At 44.1% G+C, this 27,256-nt stretch overlaps 1 protein-coding gene and 1 long non-coding RNA gene across 9 annotated transcripts in view; one reads left to right on the top strand and one right to left on the bottom strand.

The window, feature by feature from the left end:
• Positions 1 to 7,397: 7,397 nt before the first annotated feature.
• On the bottom strand, positions 7,398 to 26,722 carry LOC147108135 (uncharacterized). Its single transcript, XR_015080530.1, has 3 exons — positions 26,637 to 26,722; positions 26,138 to 26,248; positions 7,398 to 8,732 (listed from the first exon to the last, which is right to left on the bottom strand). It is a non-coding gene; the product is annotated as an uncharacterized LOC147108135 (long non-coding RNA).
• Positions 26,668 to 27,256, top strand: part of LOC147108134 (BTB/POZ domain-containing protein 2-like) — a 42,478-nt gene continuing 41,889 nt past the window's right edge. For all 8 annotated transcript variants that reach the window (XM_086004635.1, XM_086004634.1, XM_086004631.1 and 5 more), the window contains exon 1: positions 26,668 to 27,134. In XM_086004635.1, coding sequence (XP_085860761.1) covers positions 26,668 to 27,134 — 467 coding nt within the window. The remainder of the gene's footprint in view (positions 27,135 to 27,256) is intronic.

Raw genomic sequence — 27,256 nt, 5'->3', positions numbered from 1 at the left:
TGCCCAGGTCCTTATCTGAACTGAATATTGTGGAATTATCAGTAAACAGCTCCACTCTTGAGTTTATGATGGATGGAAAGGCCAAGGAAGCTTCTCCAAGGAACTCCTGTGGCAAGATCCTAGGCTGCGATAATTGGCTTCTGACAACCATCTTCCTTTGTGTCAGGTATGACTCAGCCCCTGAAGAGTTTTCCCTTTGACACCCACTGACCTCAGTTTTGCTAAGGTTTCTTGGCCCCATACTCAGTTGAATACTGCCTTGATGTTGAGAGCAGCTACACTACACTCAACTCCTCTGGCATTCAGTTTTTGCATCCATGTCTGGATGCAAATCCTATCATTCATTCCTATTGTCTAATACTGGGACCACAAATGGTTAGGTTTGAGGTCTGGGAGAGTGTAAGGGATAGAGATTCATGTGAGCAATGGACTGAAGGCTGTTCTTCACTAATATATGTGGTATGTGTGCTGTCTGGTCACTGCATCGGTCAACGTCTCCAACCTGGATTGGAAATCATAGAACCATAGAAGTTTACTGCACAAAAGGAGACCATTTGGCCCATCATATACTAGAGAAATCCATGCATGCACAGCACCATTGCTTAACTAGACAGGCACATCAGAACCTGAAGTGCTCTTAATGTGACCAAATTCATAAAAAACCCAGGGTGAGTCACAATGGACTTGCAATTTAATTTAGAACTCTTCCCTACATATTATGAACTTCAATTAAAACACGAAAGAGCAGTCTTTCTATTGTATCGCTTGGATGCTTGCCAACACAGGGACAAGTGAACTGCACATTCCTCCTACAGCCTGATTTCATTTCTCTGAGTGTACACTACACAGCCACAAGCACAACATACTCACACAACCCCCGTCATTCTACCTGTCCCCAGATGGCCTATCAGTACCTGACAATTGGGCATTTCCCAAAACTTTTATTATTCAATTTAAAAGACACTAAAAGGAAAATGACAAGCTAAATCTCTCAAATGGAATTACTGTAAATAAGTGTTTTGAGTAAGTGTTGCCATACTGAGTTTTTAGGCACTGCCAGCCCACTTTAAAGGCTGCACTATAGTGGTGTGTATTGGCTGCCACAACAACAACTTTCATTTATATAGTGCTTTTAATGTGGTAAACTGTCCGAGGTGCTTCATAGAGGCATGAGGAAAATGGATGACGAGCCATACAAGCAAAGATCAGGAGGGGTGAGCAAAAACATTGCCAAACAGATGGGTTTTAAGGAATCTTAAAAGGAGGGAAGTAGAGGGCTGGAAAGACTTACAAAGGAATTTCAGACCATAGCACCTAGGCAGCTGAAGGCACGGATGTCAATGGTGGAACGAAGGTTGGGGAGATACACAAGAGGCCAGAGTCAGAGGAACAAAGCGGTTTGGGGAGAGTTGTAACACTGGAGGGGGTTATAGAGAGGTGAAGCCAAGGAGGGATTTAAACACAAAGATAAGAACTTTATATTTGAGCATTGAGGGACCGGAAGCTAATGTAGGCCTAAAGAGTGAGAGTGATGGGCAAGTGGGTCTTGATAGAAGGCAGCTACAACACTGAACTTTACAATGTAGTGTTTGTTAAAATACATAAAATGAATCTATTACATCAGACATATTGCAATCGAACATTATCACATTACTGATCATGGAAGTGTGCCTCCCTCTGTAATTAAACAGCACTGTATTACAGGACACTTTACCATGTTGACATTGCCCCATTTAACAAAACCAACTGGAAGTGTAAAGAACACATCTTCCCTGTGGTATATATGTCTCCTGCATCTTGGTTCAGAATCCAGTGTAAAGTCCTCAAACCAATTGCCTGGCCTATCCTCCCAGCTGAAGGAGATTGTTTGAAGAGACAGGCCGTGATCAAAACTTGAACTTAACTTTGTTAATAAACATCACACTGAAGCTACTTGGTGTCCAACTAACCATAAATTCAATTCCTTGATGACAAAACTCTCAAATGGATGAATTGAGGGTGTTACTCAAAATCATTCCACATATGAGATAAAGTGGCTAAATTTAACAGTAGCTTACCATATTATGAGCAGGTTACAGTCCTAAAGAAGGTAAGGTGAATTATTTCCTTTTAGTTCCATATAAATATATCAGTATGACTTTGAACTGGGTTTCCTGTATTAAATTCATGCATTGAATTAAGATGTTCCACAAAAACAAGCTGTGTTTAATCACATTGGCTGCTCTGTATTAAAGATGTTTCATCTGAATTACATGGGGATGCATCATATTGTATATCAAACACTACTGCCATCATTATGTGCGAACAGATCTGTATCACAAGAGTAAGGTTGTTGTTAGGTTAATAGCAGGAGTGAGATGGATTGCGGAGGATTGTACGGTTATAGGAAGATGAGAAACTGGCAGCGAGTTATCATGCTGTAATTCAGTTTAACAATTGTATACAAATTCAGTCATTTATACCCTTCAGCAGAATACGAAGATTGAATAGCTGCCTTAAACTGTGAGCATTTCTTATATACTGAATAGATTTTCTTTTTAAGTTTGTTTTATACATTTCTCATTGGCCCTGAAATTGCGGTCAGCGGCGTAGCTAAGGAGTACGCCGCCGACCTCCGAAAGAAATCCACTTACCCGGTGCGAGGCCCCCTTCAAAAGCTTGTGTTGTTTCACTGCGGAGTTGTGCGCAGTGTAGTGGCCCACAGATCCCAGGGGCACACCGTGTGGGTAAGCATACCTGGGGTCACGTGGGGTGGTGCTCCAATCAGGAAACAGAAATCGCCAAAGCCCATTCATGATTTTTTAATCTCTCTCATCCCAGTTATATTAATAAAAATAAATCAGTCTCTCATTCACCCCAGTTTAATGCTTAATTTTAGCGGAGGCAATGTAAATATCCTGCTTGTGTGTCTAGGTTTCTTGTGTGCAGAAGTTTCACTGCAGGAAATTGCATTTTATTAAGAGTTTGTTAAATTGGTTCAACTCATGAAAGCCTCATTTTAAACAGTTAACCGAAAACGTTAGACACTTGTTTTCTTTTTTTTCCTCTGGGAGAAAGGGGCATCTTTTAGTTCGGAGAATATATTTATTTTGAAGATTTTTTTGTCAATAATAAGTGGTGTATATTTCAAGCTGCTGCATATCCCCCTTGCCCTTACATTGTGCAAACAGGCTCCTGCACCTGTTTGCACCAGCCATAAAATTTTTCTGTGTAATTGCTGGGCAGTTGGTGGGCAATTAGCCCAACCCTGCACCAGCAATAAGGATTTGACAGTTGCAGTGGATGATCTGTCAAGTTGGAACTTGACAGATCGCAAGTTTGGGTTTTAGCAATCTCTTCAGCTGCCAAGTTTTCTGAGGCCTGGGAAACGTGGCCGGCCAGCGTTAAACCTGAAACACAGATAAAATCTTAGCCTCATTAAAATATTTAAATAAGGGAGCAGTCTTCGGAGGCCAGGGTAGTCGCCTGCCCCCCAAACCCAAGTCCATTAAAACCGTAAGTGGACACGTTGGGTCAGGTTTGCCATTTTTGAAATTTTAACCCGCACTCCCCGCCCATCCAGGGGTCTTAAAATTGCCCCCACACATCCACCATCTCCTTGAACCAAACCTGTAGCTGAGAAGCAACTCCAGGCAGCACCAACTAGAGGCAGACCCAATTTTCCAGTCATGTTCTACTTACCAAGTGGCAGACATCAATGATTGCACTCACATCACCATTCGTGTGTCAATAGACAACAGCCTTCAGATTATGCATTCTGTAACATTCAGAATACTTGCAAAGACCTATTTAATACTTAGATTCCTGAAACAAACATCTTAAAGGCATCAAGGGTTCTCCAAATGTTCTGGAGGGAATATAGAATGCAAGGTTAGCTCCTAAGAGACATAGTTTATCTGCTAGAGCTATATCTGACACCTCTCTGGATTCTTCAGATACCACATTAAAGGGCTTAGAATGATGTAAAGCTGTAGGCAACAAATTAATAGAGAAGACTATGGTTTGATGAAACTCTGCAGATGTTTGGACTACTCAGCTGGCCTGAAGTTAGCTGGCAAAATAACTATAACATGCTGCACAGCACAGTATTATCATTGAAAGAGATGTACACATGATTGCTGCAACAAGGCAGTTCCCAGGAAGAGGACAAAGGGGAACATGATCCACCTGCAGAACATCAGACAGGGCCCAAGGTGTCACACATGCAATGGGCATACATCAACAATCCCCCCCCCCACCCCGAGGCTTGCATTTGGAAACACAAAATGCAGAACTTTGTCTAAATATTTTCACTATTTTGTTAACTGTTTGTTTTATGAGGAAAACAAAATGTTTTATTTTAAAATTTTGCATAGAAAATTAATTTTTAAAAAAGTCACTGCAATATTTATACTATTGAGCATTTGTTTTATTCATGAAAAAGTGAATGTGTCCAACATGGTTAATATGTTGCACCTACTATGCTGGCTCCTTGTGTTGCAAGTACCAGAGCACCATCTCCTTTCTGTACTATTACCAGGCAATTTGATGCATGATTCAGCAGCAATATTATCGCAGGTGTGCTCTGATTGGCTGCTCTGGCATGTTAGTTCTAAAGGGGGAAAAATTTGGTAGGTTAGCGCCTGCAGAGGCCGGTAACGGGGCGCTGATGCAATAGTGCTGGGGCGAGGCAAATCCAGCGCCGCACCGCAAATCCGGCCCCACCGTTGCACCGCTGGTACGAGGTACTGCGGGGAACTTCAGCACCAAGCAGATTGTGACGTCAGTGAGCTTGCAACACTCACCAGATGCCCAATCTGCAAAATTAATTGTCGCCACTTACCTTTGTGCCTCGATCAGACAGGGAAAGCAGGCACACAGCTGCAGGAAGCTGGCTCCAGCGATGTTATTTAAAGGCAACAGCATTAATCACTCCCAGCTGTCAGGGCAGCTTAGTTTCAGTGGCTTCATGTCAGTTTCAGCCAGTGGAGCAGTTTGTATGAGTCATTTCAAGCTTCTTTTTTATCAGCAGTCTTCTGGCAAGTGCAAAGTGGCTACATTTAGCAAAAATTCAAAGTACTACACTTGGCAACATTAATGGAGGCTGTACTGGCATGCCACCTCGCCCTCCAGGATCTAAGCCAGAGGGAGCGTAGACAGCCAAAATTACGGGAACATGTGTGCAGAGGGATGAGGAGGGAGATCAGGGCTCTCACCAGGAGGCCTTACCCTCCGAGGGTATTCCAACAGCACTTCTTCTACCTTCAATTAAGCAAGGAGCAGTATATTAGACGGCTCTGCATCAACGAGGTGGTGGTCACAGAACTCTGCCACCTCCTCCAAACAGACCTCCAGCCTCACAGCAGGGTGACTTAAACCCCAGATCCCTTTTGCTCACCACATGCCCATCATACCATCCCTGTGTCATGCCATATCACAGCATCCTCCTGGGCGCAAAGGTGAAATGAGACCACAAAATATTGCAAACTCCATGAGTAAATTTATGCATAAACATATTGTGGTAAACCACTTTTATCGTTACACTATAGTTATCACTGTTGTATTGTTATCACCGTTATCACTGTTGTATCACGATACGAGGTCGCCTCTTGTCGCACTGTTATACCTGGGCTGACCACCTCCGACTCCGCCCACGGCTCCACCTACCTGCCCAGGTATAAAGGTAGTCGACTGGCTGGTATTCCTCCTTGTTGGACCCGATCACCCACGAGGGTGGGCTCTGTTATTTAGTCAATAAAAACCTTTAGTTACGTTCCTAACTCGTCGCCTTTTATTGGACGAATTGATAGGTATATCACATATCACACATATCCCAATCATTCTATTAACTAATGACCCTTGTGCCTGCCATAGTTGAATAGCTGTCATTGTGTGCAAGGTGAGAGATGTGGGTGTGAGTGTTGGTAGGTAGAGATTGTTGGTGGGTGAGTGCTGGGGGTCTGGTGCTTTGGGCAGTGTGTGAAGCTTGTGGTACAGATGGTGGTATGTAGCATTTGTTGAAGCATTCAATCACCCTGACCACCCGACTGAGGTGGATCTGCCATGAGCACACCTGCTTCAGTCCTCCAGCTCCTTCTCCTCGTTGTGCTTCTTCCTGGGGCAGCTGCACAGCCAGCAATGCTGAGAATGAGGTGCTGCAGTATCAATGAACCTCCCCTTTAGGTACTGGGAAAAGCCTGTTGCAATGAGTTGAGATTAGAGCGCACCCGATATTGGTCCACCCTTTGAGTGTAACACCACTGAGCGAGGCCTTTAAGACTTGATTTAGCGCCCCAATCATTTCTTTGAGCACTGAGAATGAATTTTGCATGCAGTCTAAAGCTGCCACTAATTTCAAACTTTACTAAAGATACCGTCCATTCCTGGGCAATAATGAATTTCTAGCCCATAGTATCTGAGCAATAAGAATGCAAGATGAGTAAACCTGTGGGTTCATGTGTGTGCTAAGAAAGGAACAAAAATGGATTCTCATTCATTGCACAAGTAGTGTGTTTAGAGCCTCTTAAAGATTGAGAACAGTAGATACTAATCTAAAATTAGTATCTACTTAGTTGGAAAAAATCTAAATGGCAATATTTGATCAGGATTTGAAAAGCTTTAAGTCATATCATTGACATCCAACCTAACATTCATTTTAGATGCAGAACAGTTTATTTTTTCCACGAGAGATGCAGTCAACAACAACAACAACTAGTATTTATAATAGCTCCTTTAATGTAGTTAAAAAGTCCCAAGGTGCTCACAGGAGCGTTATAAAACAGAATTTGACACCGAGCCACATAAGGAGATATTAGGGCAGATGAGCAAAAGCTTTAAGAGGTAGGTTTTAAGGAGCATCTTAAAGGAGGAAATAGTGGTAGAGAGGCAAAGAGGTTTAGGGAGGGAATTCCAGAGCTTAGGCCCTAGGCAGCTAAAATCATGGTCGCCAATGGTGGAGCGATTAAAATCGGGGATGGCCAAGAGTCCAGAATTAGAGGAGCGCAGATATCTCAGAGAGTTGTGGGGCAAGGTCATAGAGGGATTTGAAAACAAGGATGAGAATCAATGAGAAAAAATCATTGGCTTAAGAAATAGAGACACTAAGGTCAGTTATGTTTTTATCCACATACCCAATGGCATTCATGACACTTTCATTGCCATACCCCAGTCCCCCACCACAATCTTCTTTCCTCCTCACTTGAAGAATTGCTTTCAGCTGTTGCTGGGTGTGGCTCAACAGGTTGTGGGAGCTCTCAAGTCTAAGGAGAGGAAGTATCAGCCAGGTTGGCCACTATTGATTACATACTAACCAATGACTCCTACTGGAAGACAGCACTTGCTAACGTCAGGCGAGGTCGGTCAGGTTGTGATTCACTTCATTGTTGAATAGCCTGCTGGACCCCCCCCCCCCCCCACTGTCTGGGCTCACCCATGAAGAATGCCCACAGGGCCTAGATACCAGAGGCTACTATCCACGGAACCCGCTTGAAAGGTCACACCTGAATGGTGAAGCTACCCCTTTCCTTCAGAAGCTAATCAAACTGCTGTGCATTTCCAGCACTTTCATTTGAGAGTTTCAGAATTCCTGGCTTCTCTTTTTCTTTCATTCCAGCATGTCACTTTTCAGCAGAAAGAAGGAAAATCAGTTGGAAAAAATATAAATGACAATACTTGAACTGGATTTGAAAAGTTTTAAGTCATTTTCAAAATTTATTTTTTGTTTGTTTCCCGTTCCCCTTTGCTATTACATTCCGAACGCTCTTTCATGCAAATACTCCACCTCTAAAATAATATACATTTCCTTCCTTTTCCACTTCATAATTTGCATCAGATACAAACTAATTCACCCATCCCCCAAGGAAGTTACATTTCTTTGAATTTTGGTTCACAGGACTCTGACTCGGGTTCTGTGAAAGTGTGCAGGCTATGTTTATTCTGCTCTAAAGCCAGTTCTGAAGCCACAGCTTTGGTACTACTTTCCAGCAGAATTTAATTTTCACGGCTTTTACACTGGAGGTTTTCGAATCTAAACTGGAAATAAAATATCTAGTATTACCTGGGCTTCAGAAAGCTAAAGTCAACTCTTAATACAAGACTGGGTCACCAGTCCTTCTTGATAGAAGTGATTTCTTAATCTCGTGAGGGATCCATTTTTACGGGATGTCACAGATCAAATAGAGTTGTGTTGTCCACAGTCTGGTAAAAGAAAGACTTGCATTTATATAGCGCCTTTCACGACCACTGGACATCCCAAAACGCTTTACAGCCAATGAAGTACTTTTTTGAAGTGTAGTCACTGTTGTAATGTAGGAAACGCAGCAGCCAGTTTGCACACAGCAGGCTCCCACAAACAACAATGTGATAATGACCAGATAATCTGTTTTTGTTATGTTGATTGAGGGATAAATATTGGCCAGGACACTGAGGATAACTCCCCTGCTCTTCATTGAAACAGTGCCATGGGATCGTTTACGTCCACCTGAGAGAACAGACAGGGCCTCGGTTTAACGTCTCATCCAAAAGACAGCACCTCCGACAGTGCAGTGCTCCCTCAGCACTGCACTGGAGTACGACCCTTTGCCTTTCGATGAGACACTTTCATATTCAGGGCAGAAAGCATTTGTGTTTCGATCCCCCCTCTAGGCAGCAACTTCCAACTGTGGAATCTTCATAGGCTTCTTAATCTTCGCTCCCATCAGAAGAAACTATATTTGAACTCGGTCTTGCAGAAGCAATGGGAGTACACAGATCAACTGGATGGTAAAAGTAAACAACATTTTTAAAGATGAAAGAAAGCTGACTAAGAGAACAGAAAGTAAAACTGGGTGAACTGTAACCAGAAATCATTTTAGGTTATCAAAATGTTCATTTCTGCCAAAGTGTGAGAATTTCATGAAAGCTTCCTGTTTAGAAAGCAGATGTGGTCAGAACAGGGCGTAACTGGCGATTACAGGAGGCTGACATGCGTGGAAATAAGTAGTGTGTACCGGAAAGTTCCACACTGTAACTTGAATGATATGTAACATTAAATATTATTTTGAAAAAAAAAATTAAAGTGAACAATTTTCATTACAGTGAAGGTACAGTACATACCAAGTAGTTCTAATGTAAAAAGGTTCAAAACAACATTATAATTATATGGCAGAGCCTTTGATGCATTATCCTGTTCTGACTGAAGTGTAAATTAAATGGTCATTGTCTTTACACTGGCCTGTGTATTAGTAATCACAGCTTTTAGCTTATCTCTTGATGTTGGCATACATTCAGGTGGTATAAATATACAATCGCGGCTTCCTTTTCAGAGGGAACTTGGTATATGCATCTATCTCTATAATTAAAAGTCTTGTATTTAACATACACCCATCACATCATATCTTTCATCACACCTCGGGGTATCACAACTCAAGTGTAGCATGTCCATTTAGCAAAAAAAATAGTGATTGGTTAAAATGAGAACTATCTGTTAAATTACTGTGAGGTTTCTGTGATTTCTGTGATCTGATTGACTGCATACGAACAAATCATGCGGTCAGTAAATACCAATAAGGAATGAATGAAAAGCAGGAAACTGTGCAATCAAACTAGAAGGTATCAATCCCAAACAGGCACATAGCAGAACTGACTAATCAAATCACTCAAAATAGTCTCGGAATAGTCTCTAGCCTTGTTTCTTAACTGCTTTCAAATCAGCCCATGTAAGTAACATTTATAAGAAACCCATAAAAAATTAGAACAAAATGCTTATTCTTTCCTGTAATAGTTCTGTAAATGTTTCGCAATGATTTTCTCATCAAGACCTACTTGTGTCATATAGCACCTTTTAACGTAGTAAAACATTCCAAGGTGCTTCACAGGAGCGTTATCAAACAAAATTTGACATCAAGCTACATAAAGAGATATTAGGGCAGGTGACCAAAAGCTTGGTCAAAGAGGTAGGTTTTAAGGAGCGTCTCGAAGGAAGAGAGAGCTGGAGAAGCGGAGAGATTTAGGGAGGGAGTTCCAGAGCTTAGGGCCCAGGCAGCTGAATGCACAGCCGACAACGGTGGAGCGATGGAAATCGGGGATGCACAAGAGGCCAGAATCAGAGAAGCGCAGAGATCTCGGAGGGCTGTAGGGCTGGAGGAGGTTACAGATAGGGAGGGGCGAGGCCCTGGAGGGCTTTGCAAACAAGGATGAGAATTTTAAAATCAAGATGTTGCTGGACCGGCAGCCAATGTAGGTCAGCGAGTACAGGGGTGATGGGTTAACGGGACTTGGTGCGAGTTAGGGATATCGATATGTCCCACTCTACGTGTTCCCCTAAGTGAAGGAGTACCTGTATCTTTGACTAATCCTGATGAACCTGCATGAGTGCTGGCGTACTCTTTTGCTCGATTTATAGGTTATTTACTTTCACTTATGCAGGGTTACATAATGGGCAGAACTACCTGTGACATGCGTCGCATGTGCTGCTCCATGCATGCAATTGCTGGGCACCATTACCCCATCATGGCTTTTGAACACTTAGTTATTGGTTAAGTGGATTGTTTTCTGCTTGAGAAATGTTAAAGGATCACTATTATGTTAAGATTGGCTGTTTTTTTCTCAGTCCTGTTAATGAAATCGTATCCAACAAAATTGGATGTTTTAAATCCACGTGTTCCCACCATTTTGTTAGGATCCAATTTTTGGTTGTGGATGTTAAAACTGATAAATATCTTTTTGTATCCCTACTGCAGAATATTCCTGAACAAGAGCACAAATGTAGCCTTAGTAACTACCTTGCCACCAATAAACAAGAGACCTAAGCTAACCAATTAAAACGGTTCCTGCAGTCACAGTCATGACAACAGCAGAACCAATCATTTGCTTTGCTGCTTTGAGAAGACATTCATCTCCCCCAGCTAGTTATTATAACATATAATGATGGAACATGCTGTACAACCTCATTCTGTGGTTTTAAAAAAAAGCATCTCGCTTTCATTTCTGTTTTCTGAACTACTTAAAATGTATTAACTGATTTTACAAACCTTTAAGGGCCAATTCAATATACTTATCCAACAAGTATATCCAATGTCAAAAACAGGACTTTGTCACTCGTGTTATTTGGTCATGTCTATCCATTGGATCAATCTATCCAGCAAGCCCCTGATGTATATCCTCTCTTTCAGGAGATGTGTATGAAAATATAGCATTTAGTGACACCAGTGTTATGAATGGTGTATTTTTTTTTAACGTGCCATCAGCTAACCAGCTTGTGGTCCTTACAAGTACTGTACAGGGATAGAAACTATAATATGTTCTTTTAAAATACATTTTGAAAAATAAAACTAATGCTCCATCTAGTGGCCATTGTGAACAGTGCTGTCCTTCTCTGCATAGTTGTAATGGGGCAGAAATTGCTAGGCTCCGCTGCTCACCCAGATTCTCCCTAGACGTGAGCACTGAGCAAAGATAGATAGGGCTTTAACACTGTAGCCCTGATTCTGCATCCCACAGTCACGTCTAGTGAGGCTCGCAGTAGCGCCTCACAATGCCTGCCCTAATATTGGATGACATTGAGCTTTTTAAACAAGAGAAAATGATGCTTTTTTGTAGTCTTTTTATGACCCACACAGAATGATAAGTGTGAGCAGTTTTACTGTGCGTCATGTTGTCCAATATGAATTAATTAGCAATTTTTTAGTCAGGCATGAAGGATTTCGAACAATGATTCTTTAACACTTTGCAAGCAGCTAAATAGTTATTTAAGACCCGGAGCTGCAAGAACTCCAAGACTAGCACAAAATAGATGACTGGTTGGTTAATTTATGAATAGATAAATGATCTAAAATTAAGCAGATTAGTGAGAAAGGGAATATGCAGCTTTACACACAATGGGATTTTTAAGAAGGAAAATAAGGTTTTCTTTCCTCCCAGTTCATACTATGATGAATACATCAGTAATATATATTTAATATAAAAAGCTAACGGGTACAGTAGCCTAGTGGCTATGGGACTGGACTAGCAACCCAGAGGTAGTGACTTCGGGCTGGATTTTGCCAATGGGTAGCTTTTGGAGGCGGGACTCCCACTTGTTGGGTTTTAGTCCCGTCTCCATCAACTTCTGGCCAACCCACGCTATTTTCCCTTGATTGACCTTGTTAAGTCCACCCAGCGGGCTTAGCAGGCCAATTAAGGGGAGGCCGATTACAGAGAACGTCAGCATATGACGTTTTATCTGTCAAAATTTTTGGACAGATGAATTGTCATCGTTTGACAGCTCTGTGAAGCTGTCAAATACTGACATTCTCTGTAGTTTGATGAGTTCTTGTATTCAAACCTCTTTTGTGAGCAGAAATTGGATGGTTGTTGCATTGGAGAATGCAGCAGCCATCTGTCATCTCTGCCGGTGAGATGCGACACTCTCCGCATCCCCAACGTTTGAAGCCTGCAGGAAGAAACAAAGGTAAGGAAACTTTTTCTTACACTTTCCACTTACCTCACATACTCACCTCTCCACACTTGCACCCATCACTTACCTTCACAACACACTTTTGCACCCCTCTGACCCACTGCTCGCCTTGGTGACCCTGGCGGGGTTCGCAGCCTTCGGGAAGCCCGCACTCGTGTGGGTAAAATGGGGATAATCCTCTTATCTGCCTGTTAACTACCTGTTAACAGGCAGTTAAGTGGCTGTAATCCCCTTCCTGCTTCCAGGAGATGGGACCCGGAGCGGGTCAGGTACCCGCCTCCTGGGAAGATGGCATGGAGGCGGGATGGGCACCCGCCCCCAGATTCTGCCATTTTCCCAGCAGTCCTGCCTCCAAACCCACCTCCCCAGGGCTGGCAAGATCACGCCCTTCAAGTCCCATAATGATACGCTGTGCAATGAAATTCAATTAGGTCTACAATTAGTGGACTAGCACCAGAAAATGGCCATAAAAGCTGCTGGATTGTCATAAAAACCCATCTGCTTCACTTCACTAATATCCTTCAGGGAATGGAACATGATGTGACCTACATATATGACTCCAGTTTCATACTATGTGGTTGACTCTTAAGTGGTAGAATTTCTGTGAGGATTCTCCGATCTCCTACTGTAAGATTGACGGAAACAGTGTGAATGTCTCTCTGGGCCTTCCACCAAAGTTACAACAGGAGCTCGGAACCCCCCCCCCCCACCCCCCTCCCACGGGAATTACTACAGCTAATCTACACATCTCAAGAACAAATTTTTATAAGTACAAATTTTAGATAACATACAGTCTTGAAAGTTAATCAACAAGGTGTGTAGTATAACAATATTACAAAGGTTGACCCTTGTGGAAACAGGAGTGTTTTCATCAGCATTATTTATCTGGTATATGCCACACCCACAACAACCCTTACGGAGTTACAGACCACAGAAACAAAATTACTATGATGCTTCTCCTTTGCGGAAGTAAAACGTCCGAATAAAGAAAATGCAGCGGTATATTTAGATTTTAGTTTTCTAATATGTACTGAAGGCACATTCTGGAGAGCAGTGTTTAAACTATAGTCCTGATTTTCCAAGATTCTGCTTGCAGGATGGAGCCTCACATGCAACAAGGGTGAAAATCTGACAGGTGGGCAAGCACTTGTTTTGTGGCATACCCAATTTTCCAACTGGTGATTTGCTGGGCGAAAGTAAGGATGTGCTGCACGGGCCTCATTTAAACTGATTCTTTTATGCAAGAGCAGTCCCTCGCCAGAATTCCCAACTGCTGGTGTGAGACCACCTATGATGTTTTACATGGGCACATCAGGGATGCTGGCACCTGGCCTAGGACTCTTCCTGTCGTCAGAAAAGTAATTTTTACTTTTTCTGGTCAATGTTTCTGCTTTTTTGCCCATGCATTAGTTGTTTTCGCAAGCAGCTCTACCATTTTTTGAATTTTATGGGGTTTTTGCAGCCAATGCTTTCCTTCAGTATTCTTGGTTTCTCTGAGCATTTAAATGTCACCGTACAAAGTGCTGAGCCTGGCCTTTGGTGGGAGAAATTCAGAACAAGGGAGCATAATCTTAAAATGCAAGCTAGACCATTTAGGAGAGAAATCAGGAAGCACTTTTTAACACAAAGGGTAGTGGAAATCTGGAACTCTTCCCCCAAAAGGCTGTGGGTGCTAGGACAATTTAAGACTGAGATTGATAGATTTTTGTCAGGTGAGGGTATCAAGGGATATTGAGCTAAGGTGGGTTAATGTTGAGGTTATAGATCAGCCATGATCTAACTGAATGATGGAATAGGCTTGAAGGGCTGAATGGCCTACTCCTGTTCCAATGTTCAGGTAAGAGGAATTCATGAGCGGCCATCAAATGGAGGTCCCATGATACCCAAGCTTTCTGCTAGAATCTGTCACTACCCCAGGAGGGACTCCTCCAGGCATATCCAGCCAGGTCAGAAAAGACCTGTATTTGCTGCTTCTGCTTCCTAAGACTGGGGCTGTCACACAGTTGTGCCATCTACTGCAGGATGGCCTGCGGACAACACCTGGAGCAGGGACAGCGCTTCCTGTAGAACTGAAGGTTACCGCAGCATGAGATTTTTATGCTACTGCATGGGTCGAATCTACCCCAGCGATGTGTGCTACATCAGGCAGTCTGTAGTGCCCACCTGCATCACGCAAGTGATAGATGCTGTGTTTGCAACAGGCAACAACTTCATCACATTCCCTGTGGAAAGAAGGCATCAGCTGGACAGTATACACAGCTTTCACTGAGTATCAGGGTTCCCTGGAGTGCAAAGCGTGACACATGGTACGTGTGTGCAACAGGGCTTTTCACAATCATCCCATGGCTTCACGAACAGCAAGGGCTGGATTTTCATTCAGAAGTCGGGTTAGAGGCGGGACAACAACTTTCGGGGTTGTAGTCCCGCCTCCATTGAGATGCGGCCAATCCACGCGATTTTAACTTGATTGACCTTGTTGAGCCCGCCCAGCGGGCTCGGCAGGCCAATTAAGGGCCACCCGGCAACAGGTGACGTCACAGACTGAAATTTCATCTGTCAAGACATTTTGACAGATGAAATATCAGTGTTTCACAGCTGTTTGAAGCTGTCAAACACTGACAAACTTAGTTCTAACCTGAGTCCTTCTCCACAGACTCAGTTAGAAATCTCTCCTGCACAGTAAGCTGAAGGCTGTCACTTTTGACAGATCGCAGCCATTCTGCTTTCTGTGCCAGTGAGATAAGGGACTCCCCGAACCTAAAGGAAGGCTGAAAAGGTAAGAAAAGGTATGTAAAACTTATTTAATCACTTTAGACACACCAAACACACTTACCTTTGCACTCATGCACACATCACTCACCTGAACACTGACATCTCAACCCCTCCAAGTCCTTCAACCCGACGGCCCGACTCCTCCAACTTGGCGTGGATTGGAGCCGTCGGGAATCCCAGTTTGCTTAAAAATAGGGATTAGGCTAAAAACTGCCTGTTAACTACCTGTTAACAGGCAGTTAATTGGCACTAATCCCTTCCTGCCTCGGGTAGGCGGGTCCCAGTGTGGGACGGGTACCCGCCTCCTTTGAAACTGGCATGGAGGCAGGTTGGGGGCGGGATGGGGTCGGGACCCCCGATTTCGGGATTTTAACCCCCCGCACGCCTCCAAACCCGACTCCAGGGCACACTGAAAATCAAGCCCCAAGAGTTTGCACTCAATTAATGTTCAGGTGGAAGCCTTCTTGTTCTGGATTTCCCCCACCAAACTTCATCCTTCATTGTACAGCATTCCACAGCACCCCCATTTGAAGAAGAAACATTTAAAAGAGCAGGGCTATCCTCTGCATCCAAGACTGCTACCCCACTGAGAAACCCCACTGAGAAACCCCACTGAGAAACACCCTAACTGCAGAGGAGCATCATGGACTGAACAACTCAGCATCTCTTTGCTATCTCTTATCCTCCACCTCTAAGATAAGTATGAAATCCAGCTTTGGCACAATGATAGAGAGTGTACAAAAGCACAATAGTTGTATACATTGCTTGGAATAATACCTTCCAGAAGGTGTGGGAGTTCCCAACTTAGGTTTGTGCCACGCTTGATGGGCCCCGAGAAAACTGGCGACAGCAAGGCACTTGCCTTCCTTCTGATAGCGGCACACTTCATCCTCATTTGCAGCCATGTGCTAGTGATCGAGACAACTGCATCTACTCATTCAGCTACCTCCTTCAATGCAGCTTGCACTTGTGCTTTTACTGGAGGGTGGTCTTCAAGCTAAAATAGTGCCAACCTCCTGTGGTGCACCTCCTACAGCAGGACCTCCAATACTTCAGCATCAAAGGGAGCAGTACTATCTTTGGGCTGGATTTTGCCAATAAGGAGCTTTTGGAGGCGGGACTCCCACTTGTCAGGTTTCAGTCCCACCTCCATCAACTTCTGGCCAACCCACGCTATTTTCCCTTGATTGACCTAGCAAGCCAATTAAGGGAAAGCCGGTTACAGAGAATGTCAACGTATGACGTTTCATCTGTCAATTTTTGACAGATCAATTGTCATTGTTAGACAGCTCTGTGAAGCTGTCAAGCACTGGCATTCTCTGCAGTTTGATGAGTTCTTGAATACAAGAACTCATCAAACCTTTCTTTTGCAGAAATTAGATGGTTGTTGCATTGGAGAATGCAACTGCCATCTGTCATCTCTACTGCGGAGGTAAACATAGAAACATAGAAGATAGGAGCGGGAGTAGGCCATTTGGCCCCTCGAGTCTGCTCCACCATTCAATGTGATCATGGCTGATCATCCAAATTCAGTACCCGGTCCCTGCTTTCTCCCCATACCCCTTGATCCCTTTAGCCTTAAGAAATATATCCAACTCCTTCTTGAATATATTTAATGAATTGGCCTCTACTGCCTTCTGTACTCGCTGGGTGAAGAAATTCCTCATTTCTGTCCTAAATGGCATACCCTTTATCCTTAGACTGTGACCCCTGGTTCTGGACTCCCCGACCATCGGGAACATCCTTCCTGCATCTAGTCTGTCCAGTCCTGTCAGAATTTTATAAGTTTCAATGAGATCCCCTCTCGTTCTTCTAAACTCCAGCGAGTACAAGCCCAATCGACCCAATCTCTCCTCATACGTCATACCTGCCATCCCAGGTATCAGCCTGGTGAATCTTCGCTGAACTCCTTCCATGGCAAGAACATCCTTCCTCAGATAAGGCGACCAAAACTGCACACAATACTCAAGATGTGGTCTCACCAAGACCCTGTACAACTGCAGCAAAACATCCTTGTTCCTGTACTCAAAGCCTCTCGCTACGAAGGCCAACATACCATTTGCCTTCTTAACCGCCTGCTGCACCTGCATGCTTACCTTCAGCGACTGGTGCACAAGGATACCCAGGTCTCGTGCACTTCCCCTTCGCCCAATCTATTGCCATTCAGATAATAATCTGCCTTCCTGTTTTTGCCACCAAAGTGGATAACCTCACATTTGTCCACGTTATATTGCATCTGCCATGCTTCTGCCCAATCACCCAACCTGTCCAAATCATCCTGGAGTTTCTCGGCATCCTCCTCACAGCACACACGCCCACCCAGCTTTGTGTCATCTGCAAATTTGGAGATATTATATCTAGTTCCCTCGTCTAGATCATTAATATATTGTGAATAGCTGGGGTCCAAGGACCGATCCCTGCGGTACCCCACTAGTCACTGCCTGCCACTCGGAAAAGACCCGTTTATTCCAACTCTTTGCTTTCTGTCTGCCAACCAGTTTTCTATCCAAGTCAATACCTTGCCCCCAATCCCATGTGCCTTAACTTTACACGCTAACCTCTTATGCGGGACCTTATCGAAAGTCCAAATATACCACATCCACTGGTTCTCCCTTATCTATTTTACCAGTTACATCCTCAAAAAATTCCAGTAGATTAGTCAAGCACGGTTTACCTTTTGTAAATCCATGTTGACTTTGTCCGATCCTGTCACTGTTTTCCAAGTGCTCTGCTATTACATCCTTTATAATGGACTCTAGCATTTCCCCCACTACCGATGTCAGGCTTACCGGTCTGTAATTCCCCTTTTTCTCCCTACCACCTTTTTTCAATAGTGGGGTAACATTAGCTACCCTCCAATCCATGGGTACTGTTCCAGATTCCATCGAATGTTGGAAGATGATCAGCAATGCATCTACTATTTCTAGGGCCACTTCCTTAAGTACCCTAGGATGTAGATTATCAGGCCCTGGGGATTTATCGGCCTTCAGTCCCATCAATTTCCTTAACACCATTTCCTTACAAATACTGATTTCTTTCAGTTCCTCCCCTTCATCAGACCCTATGTTCCCCGACAACTCTGGGAGGTTATTTGTGTCCTCCTTTGTGAAGACAGAACCAAACTATGTATTTAATTGGTCTGCCATTTCTTTGTTCCCCATTATAAATTCCTCTGATTCTGACTGCAAGGGACCTACGTTTGACTTCACCAATCTTTTTCTTTTCACATATCTATAAAAGCTTTTACAGTCAGTTTTTATGTTCCCTGCAAGCTTACTCTCATATTCTACTTTCCCCTTCTTAATTAATCCCTTTGTCCTCCTTTGGTGAATCCTAAACTGCTCCCAATCCTCAGGTTTACTGCTTTTTCTGGCCAATTTATATGTCCTCTCCTTGGATCTTATGCTATCCCTAATTTCCCTCGTTAGCCACGGTTGAGTCACCTTCTTTGTTTTATTTTTAATGCCAAACTGGGATGAACAAATTCTGTAGTTCATCCATGCAGTCTTTGAATGCTTGCCATTACCTATCCACCGTCAACCCTTTGAGTGACATTCCCCAATCAATCCTACCCAACTCGCGCCTCAGACCATCATAATTTCCTTTATTTAAATTCAGGACCCTAGTCTCCGAGTCAACTACTTCATTCTCCATCTTAATGAAGAATTCTATCATATTATGATCGCTCCGACCCAAGGGGCCTCGTACAACAAGATTGCTAATTAATTCTTTCTCATTACATAATGCGAGGCTCTCCGCATCCCCAACGATTGAAGCCTGCAGGAAGAAACAAAGGTGAGTAAACTTTTTTTGAACTTTCCACTTACCTCACATACTCACCTCTCCACACTTGCACCCATCACTTACCTTCACAGCGCACTTTTGCATTCCTCCGACCCCCGCAGACCCACTACTCGCCTCGGTGACCCTGGCAGGTTTTGGAGCCTTCGGGAAGCCCGCACTTGTGTGGGTAAAATGGGGATAATCCTCTTATCTGCCTGTTAACAGGCAGTTAAGTGGCTGTAATCCCTTCCTGCCTCCAAGGAGACGGTACCCGGCACAGGACGGCTACCCACCTCCTGGCAAGATGGCATGGAGGCGGGTTGGGCACCCGCCCCTAGATTCTGCCATTTTCCTGGCAGTCCCGCCTCCCCAGGGCTGGCAAAATCCAGCCCTATGACTCTTCAATTCTATTGTGACCAATTATTCCATTTTTCATTTGCTTTACTGGCTGGATGTAGCCCTGTAAGAGCTGATCTCTTGCCAGATTTTCTGATCCCTAGCCAAGTATGCGACAGACCAAACTCTCCGGGAAGCCTTCCATCTAACTGTAGCCTATTCAATTAAGAGGATGGCCTTCCATTGGAAAATTGGGTCAGGCCAACCCTCAGCACAGCAGGCAAGGACGAGCTTGTGCACTGGATCAGCTCAACCGTATTTTTTCCATTGCTTGAAAATTGTTGCTCATGCTTCAATTTTGATGACCAATTTTGACTTGACTAGCCTAATGTGTCCCACATGTAATCAAACATGGCCACAGTAAATAATAATTCTAATAGGTCTAAGAGCGTTAAAAAAAAAAGCCTGAAGGCTTTGTGTCTTAATGCGAAGAGCATTCGTAAAAAGGTGGATGAATTAGCTGCGCAAATAGAGGTAAACGAATATGATTTGATTGGGATTACGGAAACATGGCTCCGGGGTGGCGAAGATCCAGGGGTATTCAATATTCAGGAAAGATAGGCAAAAAGGAAAGGGAGGTGGGGTAGCATTACTGGTTAAAGAAGGGATTAACAAAATTGTAAGGAAGGATATTAGCTCTGATGATGTGGAATCTGTATGGGTAGAATTGAGAAATACCAAGGGGCAGAAAACGTTAGTGGGAGTGGTATATAGAGCTCCAAACAGTAAGGCGGAGGTTGGGGATGGCATTAAAAGGGAAATTAGAGAAGCGTGCAAAAAGGGCACAGCAGTCATCATGGGTGACTTTAATCCACATATAGATTGGGCTAAACAAATTAGTAACAATACTGTGGAGGAGGAATTCCTGGAGTGTTTACGGCATGGTTTCCTGGACCAATATGTTGAGGAATCAACCAGAGATCAGGCCATCTTAGACTGGGTATTATGTAGCGAGAAAGGATTAATTAGCAATCTTGTTGTAAGAGGCCCCTTGGGTCGGAGCAATCATAATATGATCGAATTCTTCATTAAGATGGAGAATGAAGTAGTTGACTCAGAGACTAGGGTCCTGAATTTAAATAAAGGAAACTACGATGGTCTGAGGCGCGAATTGGGTAGGATTGATTGGGGAATGTCACTCAAAGGGTTAACGGTGGATAGGCAACGGCAAACATTCAAAGACCGCATGGATGAACTACAGAATTTGTTCATCCCAGTTTGGCATAAAAATAAAACAAAAAAGGTGACTCAACCGTGGCTAACGTGGGAAATTAGGGATAGCATAAGATCCAAGGAGAGGACATACAAATTGGCCAAAAAAAGCAGTAATCTAGAGGATTGGGAGCAGTTTAGGATTCAACAAAGGAGGACAAAGGGATTCATTAAGAAAGGGAAAATAGAATATGAGAGTAAGCTTTCAGGGAACATAAAAACTGACTGTAAAAGCTTTTATAGATATGTGAAGAGAAAAAGATTGGTGAAGTCAAGCGTAGGTCCCTTGCAGTCAGAATCAGGGGAATTTATAACGGGGAACAAAGAAATGGCAGACCAATTAAATACATATTTTGGTTCTGTCTTCACAAAGGAGGACACAAATAACCTCCCGGAAATGTCGGGGAACAAACGGTCTGATGAAAGGGAGGAACTGAAAGAAATCAGTGTTTGTAGGGAAATGGTGTTAGGGAAATTGATGGGATTGAAGGCCGATAAATCCCCAGGGCCTGATAATCTACATCCTAGGGTACTTAAGGAAGTGGCCCTAGAAATAGTAGATGCATTGCTGATCATCTTCCAACATTCGATGGAATCTGGAACAGTACCCATGGATTGGAGGGTAGCTAATGTTACCCCACTATTCAAAAAAGGTGGTAGGGAGAAAATGGGGAATTACAGACCGGTAAGCCTGACATGGGTAGTGGGGAAAATGCTAGAGTCCATTATAAAAGATGTAATAGCAGAGCACTTGGAAAACAGTGACAGGATCAGACAAAGTCAACATGGATTTACAAAAGGTAAATCGTGCTTGAGTAATCTACTGGAATTTTTTGAGGATGTAACTCGTAAAATAGATAAGGGAGAACCAGTGGATGTGGTGTATTTGGACTTTCAGAAGGCTTTCGATAAGGTCCCACTTAAGAGATTAGCGTGTAAAGTTAAGGCACATGGGATTGGGGGCAAGGTATTGACTTGGATAGAAAACTGGTTGGCACATAGAAAGCAAAGAGTTGGAATAAACGGGTCTTTTCCGAGTGGCAGGCAGTGACTAGTGGGGTACCGCAGGGATCGGTCCTTGGACCCCAGCTATTCACAATATATATTAATAGACGAGGGAACTAGATGTAATATCTCCAAATTTGCAGACAGCACAAAGCTGGGTGGACGTGTGTGCTGTGAGGAGGATGCTGAGAAACTACAGGATGATTTGGACAGGTTGGGTGATTGGGCAGAAGCATGGCAGATGCAATATAACGTGGATAAATGTGAGGTTATCCACAGTGGTGTCAAAAACAGGAAGGCAGATTATTATCTGAATGGCAATAGATTGTGAGAAGGGGAAGTGCAACGAGACCTGGGTGTCCTTGTGCACCAGTCGCTGAAGGTAAGCATGCAGGTGCAGCAGGCCATTAAGAAGGCAAATGGTATGTTGGCCTTCATAGCGAGAGGATTTGAGTACAAGAACAAGGATGTCTTGCTGCATTTGTACAGGGCCTTGGTGAGACCACATCTTGAGTATTGTGTGTAGTTTTGGTCGCCTTATCTGAGGAAGGATATTCTTGCCATGGAAGGAGTTCAGCGAAGATTCACCAGGCTGATACCGGGGATGGCAGGAATGACGTATGAGGAGAGATTGGGTCGATTGGGCTTGTACTCGCTGGAGTTTAGAAGAATGAGAGGGGATTTCATTGAAACTTATAAAATTCTGGCAGGACTAGACAGACTAGATGCAGGGAGGATGTTCCCGATGGTCGGGGAATCCAGAACCAGGGGTCACAGTCTAAGGATAAGGGGTCGGTTTTTTAGGACAGAAATTCGGAGGAATTTCTTCACCCAGAGAGTGGTGAACCTGTGGAATTCTCTACCACAGTAGGCAGTAGAGGCCAATTCATTAAATATATTCAAGAAGGAGTTGGATATATTTCTTAAGGCTAAAGGGATCAAGGGGTATGGGGAGAAAGCAGGGACCGGGTACTGAACTTGGATGATCAGCCATGATCACATTGAATGGCGGAGCAGGCTAGAGGGGCCGAATGGCCTACTCCTGCTCCTAACTTCTATGTTTCTATAAACTCACCTGGGAACTTTAACAGAAATATCATGCTTTATTATAGCCAGAGAACACCCCCGCACCCCCCAGAATAAGCTACAAAAGCAATTATTTACTTCTTTATCAACAGCACTAGACTTTTGTAGAGCGAGTTTTAAAAATACAGGTCCACAACCCCTTATCCGAAACCCTTGGGGCCAGATGTGTTTCGGAATTCTGAATTTTTCGGATTTCAGAACGGTATTACGGGAACACCCTAGCGGGGGTCTGGGCAGCACCCCGTAAGTGAAATTAAACTCAAAATCACAAAATAACAAAAAATATCAGAGAGCAGCAGACGCACGTGTGACTGGTAGCAGCGCTGAGACACAACTGACGCCTCACACCTGCGTGGGTCAAGCATCGGCCGCGTCGGGTCATGTTTGGCGCCACTCGGGTCATGTCGTGCACACGAGTGACGCTCCACGAAAAAACTTTCGGTTTTCAAAGCTTTTCGAAATTCGGAATTGCGGATAAGGGGTTGTGGACCTGTACTCATGATCGCCCATGGTTTTGCGCTCTCTGTTGTCATCCTTTTTAGTTTCTTACTGTGCTCTTTGGTTTGTTGTTTTCTTTTCTGTTTGCTGTGTAATGTCTGTGTAGAATCAGTATGGGTGGAGCTAAGAAATAACAAAGGGCAGAAAACACTGGTGGGAGTAGTTTATAGGCCCCCTAACAATAATCATAGTGTTGGACAGAGAATAAATCAGCTACTTAGAGGAGCATGTAACAAGGGCAATGCAATAATCATCGGGGACTTTAATCTTCATACAGACTGGGCAAACAAAATTGGCAAAAGTACCTTGGAGGACAAGTTCATGGAATGCATGCGAGATGGTTTTCTAGAACAGTATATTGAGGAACCAACTAGGGAACAGGCTATTTTAGATCTAGTGTTGTGTAATGAGACAGGGTTAATTAGTAATCTTATAGTACAGGATCCTCTGGGGAAGAGTGATCATAATTTGATAGAATTTCATATCAAGCTTGAGAGTGATATGGTTAAGTCCGAAACTAGGGTTTTCATTTTAAACAAAGCCAATTACGGAGGTATGAGAGGCAAGTTGGCTGAAGTAGATTCGAAAATTAGATTAAAAGGTATTACTGTAAATAAGCAATGGCAAACATTTAAAGAAATAATTCATAATTCTCACTGAATATACATTCCCTTGAGGAATAAAAACGCCACTGAAAAATGAGTATAACCATGGCAACTAGAGAAGTTAAGGATAGTATTAAATTAAAAGAGACTTACAATGTTCCTAAAAAAGTAAGCCTGAGGATTGGGAGAGTTTTAAAAATCAGCAAAGAATGACCAAGAATGATAAAGAGGGAGAAAACAGAATGAGGGTAAACTGGCAAGACATATAAAAACAGATTGTAAGAGCGTTTACAAGTATGTAAAAAGAGATTAGCAAAAGTAAATGTGGGTCCCTTAGAGGCAGTGACAGGCGTAATTATAATGGGGACTAAGGCAATGGCAGAGCTGTTAAACAAATATCTTGTGTCTGTCTTCACAGTAGAAGACACAAAGAAATTGTGGGGAACCAAGGGTCTAATGAGAGTGAGGAACTTAAAGTAATTAATATCAGTAAAGAACTAGGGGTCATAGGGGGCGATTTTTCCAGCCCTGGGGAGGCGGGTTTGGAGGCGGGAGTGCCGGGAAAATGGCAGAATCTGGGCACGAGTACCCATCCCGCCCCAACCCATCTCCGTGCCATCTTCCCAGGAGGTGGGTAGTTGACCCGCGCAGGTAGTTAACAGGCAGTTCTTTGACTAATCACTATTTTCAGCCCTGAAGCGTTGCTTCCTGATGGCTCCGAACCTCGCCAGGGTCAGCGAGGCGAGCCATGGGTCTCCGGGGGTCGGAGGGGCCGAGATGAGGTGAGTGATGGGTGCATGTGTGCAGAGGTAAGTGTGTGAGGTATGTTTAAAATGTTTTAATAAATTTTACTTACCTTTACTTCTTCCTGCAGGCTTCTTCCCTTCAGGTCTCGGAGTCCCTCAGCTCACCGGCACAGAAAGCAGAATGGCCACTGAACTGTCAAAAGCTGCAGCGTTCTGCTTTCTGCTCAGGAGAGATCTCTAACTCAGCCTGAGTGACAGGACTGAAGAGGGCAGATTGTCAATATTTGACAGCTTCACAGAGCTCTCAAACAATGACAATTCATCTGTCAAAAGCTCTTGACAGATGAAACGTCACTCGCTGACGTCACCGATAACCGGCTTTCCCTTAATTGGCCTGCTAAGCCCGCTGAGCGGGCTTAACAAGGTCAATCAAGGGAAAATATGGTGGGTTGGCCACAAGTCGATGGAGGTGGGACTAAAACCTGACAAGTGGGAGTCCCGCCTCCAAAAGCTCCCCATTGACAAAATCCAGCCCCTAGTCTAAGGATAAGAGGTTGGCCATTTAGGACTGAGATGAGGAGAAATTTCTTCACTCAGAGGGTTGTGAATTCTTGGAATTTTCTACCCCAGAGGGCTGTGGATGCTCAGTCATTGTGTATATTCAAGACTGAGATCAATAGATTTTTGGGCACTAAGGGAATCAAGGGATATGGGGATAGGGCGGGAAAGTGGAGTTGAGGTTGAAGATCAGTCATGATCTTATTGAATGTCGGAGCAGGTTAGAAGGGCTGTATGGCCTACTCCTGCTCCTATTTCTTATGTCCTCTCTCTTTTTTGTGATTTATACTTCTGTCTCTTTTGTTCTTTTCCATTATCACTGTTCTTGTTCTATCGATGAAGGGCTGCATGCAGAAATAAGCTCATCCATTTGTTATAAACTTCATCACGTGAATCGTATCCTTTATCCAATCTTGTTTTTGCCAATGAATATGGATTTGGCTTCCTTTGTTTATCTTTACAGCTCAATGATTTAGATTTTGGAAGTTCGTTTTCTGTCCTTCATGATAATTTTTACCACCTCTATATATTCGGCAACACCTCCCAAACCCGTGACCTCTTCCACCTAGAAGGACAAGGGCAGCAGGCGCATGGGAACACTACCACCAAGTCACACACCATCCTGACTTAGAAGTATATCGTCGATCCTTCATCGGCGCCGGGTCAAAATCCTGGAACTCCCTAACAGCACTGTGGGTGGCCCTGGCGATGGAGCACGTGGTGTCCGCCGGCACGCTCGAGGACTTCCGTGACCGGTGGGCGCCGCGGGGACTGGAGTGCATAATTAGTTTGGATAACCAAATTTTAATTTGATTTATTAACGTTTATGTAAAGTTCTATTAGTTACAGTTTATTTGTTTATTTTTGATTGGTCCTACCAAAAGAGGAACAGCACTGTGGGAGTACCTTCACCACACAGACTGCAGCGGTTCAAGGCGGCGGCTCACCACCACCTTCTCAAGGCCAATTAGGGATGGGCAATAAATGCTGGCCTTGCCAGCGACGCCCACATCCCATGATCGAATTTTAAAAAACTTTCACAGGGACCACAACTGGATACGTACCTCAAGTCCTCCTTTCTCAAGTGCAGTTTTGATGGTAACTCGTTGGCAAGTGCACCACTTTGGCCCACTGTGTTCATTATTCAAAAGCAAATTACTGTGGATGCTGGAAATCTGAAATAGAAACAGAAAATGCTGGAAATACTCAGCAGGTCAGGCAGCATCTATGTTTCATTACTCATATGGCTGCCAAGGCTCACTATGTTTCTGGCAAACTGCTAAAGATTCAAAAGAATAGTAAGCCTGAGGATTTTAAAAATCAGCTAAGAAAGTGATCAGGAGGGACAAAAAGAGTCAAGACTCCAACCAGAAAGATGCTTTGGATTGGAATTAAATTGACCGCCTCTGAGCAGTGGATTTACAAGTTAATGGGGGGCGAGGGCAGTGGATCACTTTATAAAGATGTAAATGAAAAAAATATGGTCCATGTTGGCTGATAATATTTGTTTATTTTTGTTATATTAAAACAAACCAGAGCAGTGTGAGTGGGGAGTTAACTTACCCTTGCCTCTTATCGCCCTTTAAGGAGGGCCATGCTGTTCAGCCTGCTGCTGTTTGTAAACAGACGCCACTTCAAGATGGCGGCGGGAGGGAGCAACCTCAGCGCCTGCAACCGAGTCAACATCCCTAATGGCGGCGGCTCGGGCAGCCCGACGCTGGGCACCGGCTCGCCGCCGCCGCCTCCTCCTCCTCTCCCCTCGTTGTCGGCCGCAGCCGCGGCGGCGGCGGTGGTGATCTACCGGGAGCCCATGTACAACTGGCAGGCCACGAAGACGACGGTGAAGGAGCGCTTCGCCTTCCTGTTCAACAACGAGATCCTGAGCGACGTGCACTTCCTGGTGGGCAAGGGGATGGGGACGCAGCGCATCCCCGCTCACCGCTTCGTGCTGGCCGTTGGCAGCGCCGTCTTCGACGCCATGTTCAACGGCGGCATGGCCACCACCTCCACCGAGATCGAGCTGCCCGACGTGGAGCCCGCCGCCTTCCTCGCCCTGCTCAAGTGAGTGCGGCCTGGGATCGGGTCGGGGAGGGGGTTAATGCGCCGGTTTATATACATACTTAAAAAAAAATATACACCGGGGTCCAGGCCTAAAGCCGCGCTCTGGTAGTCCCGGCTAAACC

Source organism: Somniosus microcephalus, chromosome 13, assembly GCF_052327205.1.
Source record: "Somniosus microcephalus isolate GS21.2 chromosome 13, FLI_Smic_1.0, whole genome shotgun sequence".
Taxonomy (NCBI): Eukaryota; Metazoa; Chordata; class Chondrichthyes; order Squaliformes; family Somniosidae; genus Somniosus; species Somniosus microcephalus.
The sequence above is the reverse complement of the archived record's forward strand: the minus strand, read 5'-3'. Positions and strand labels throughout refer to the sequence as shown.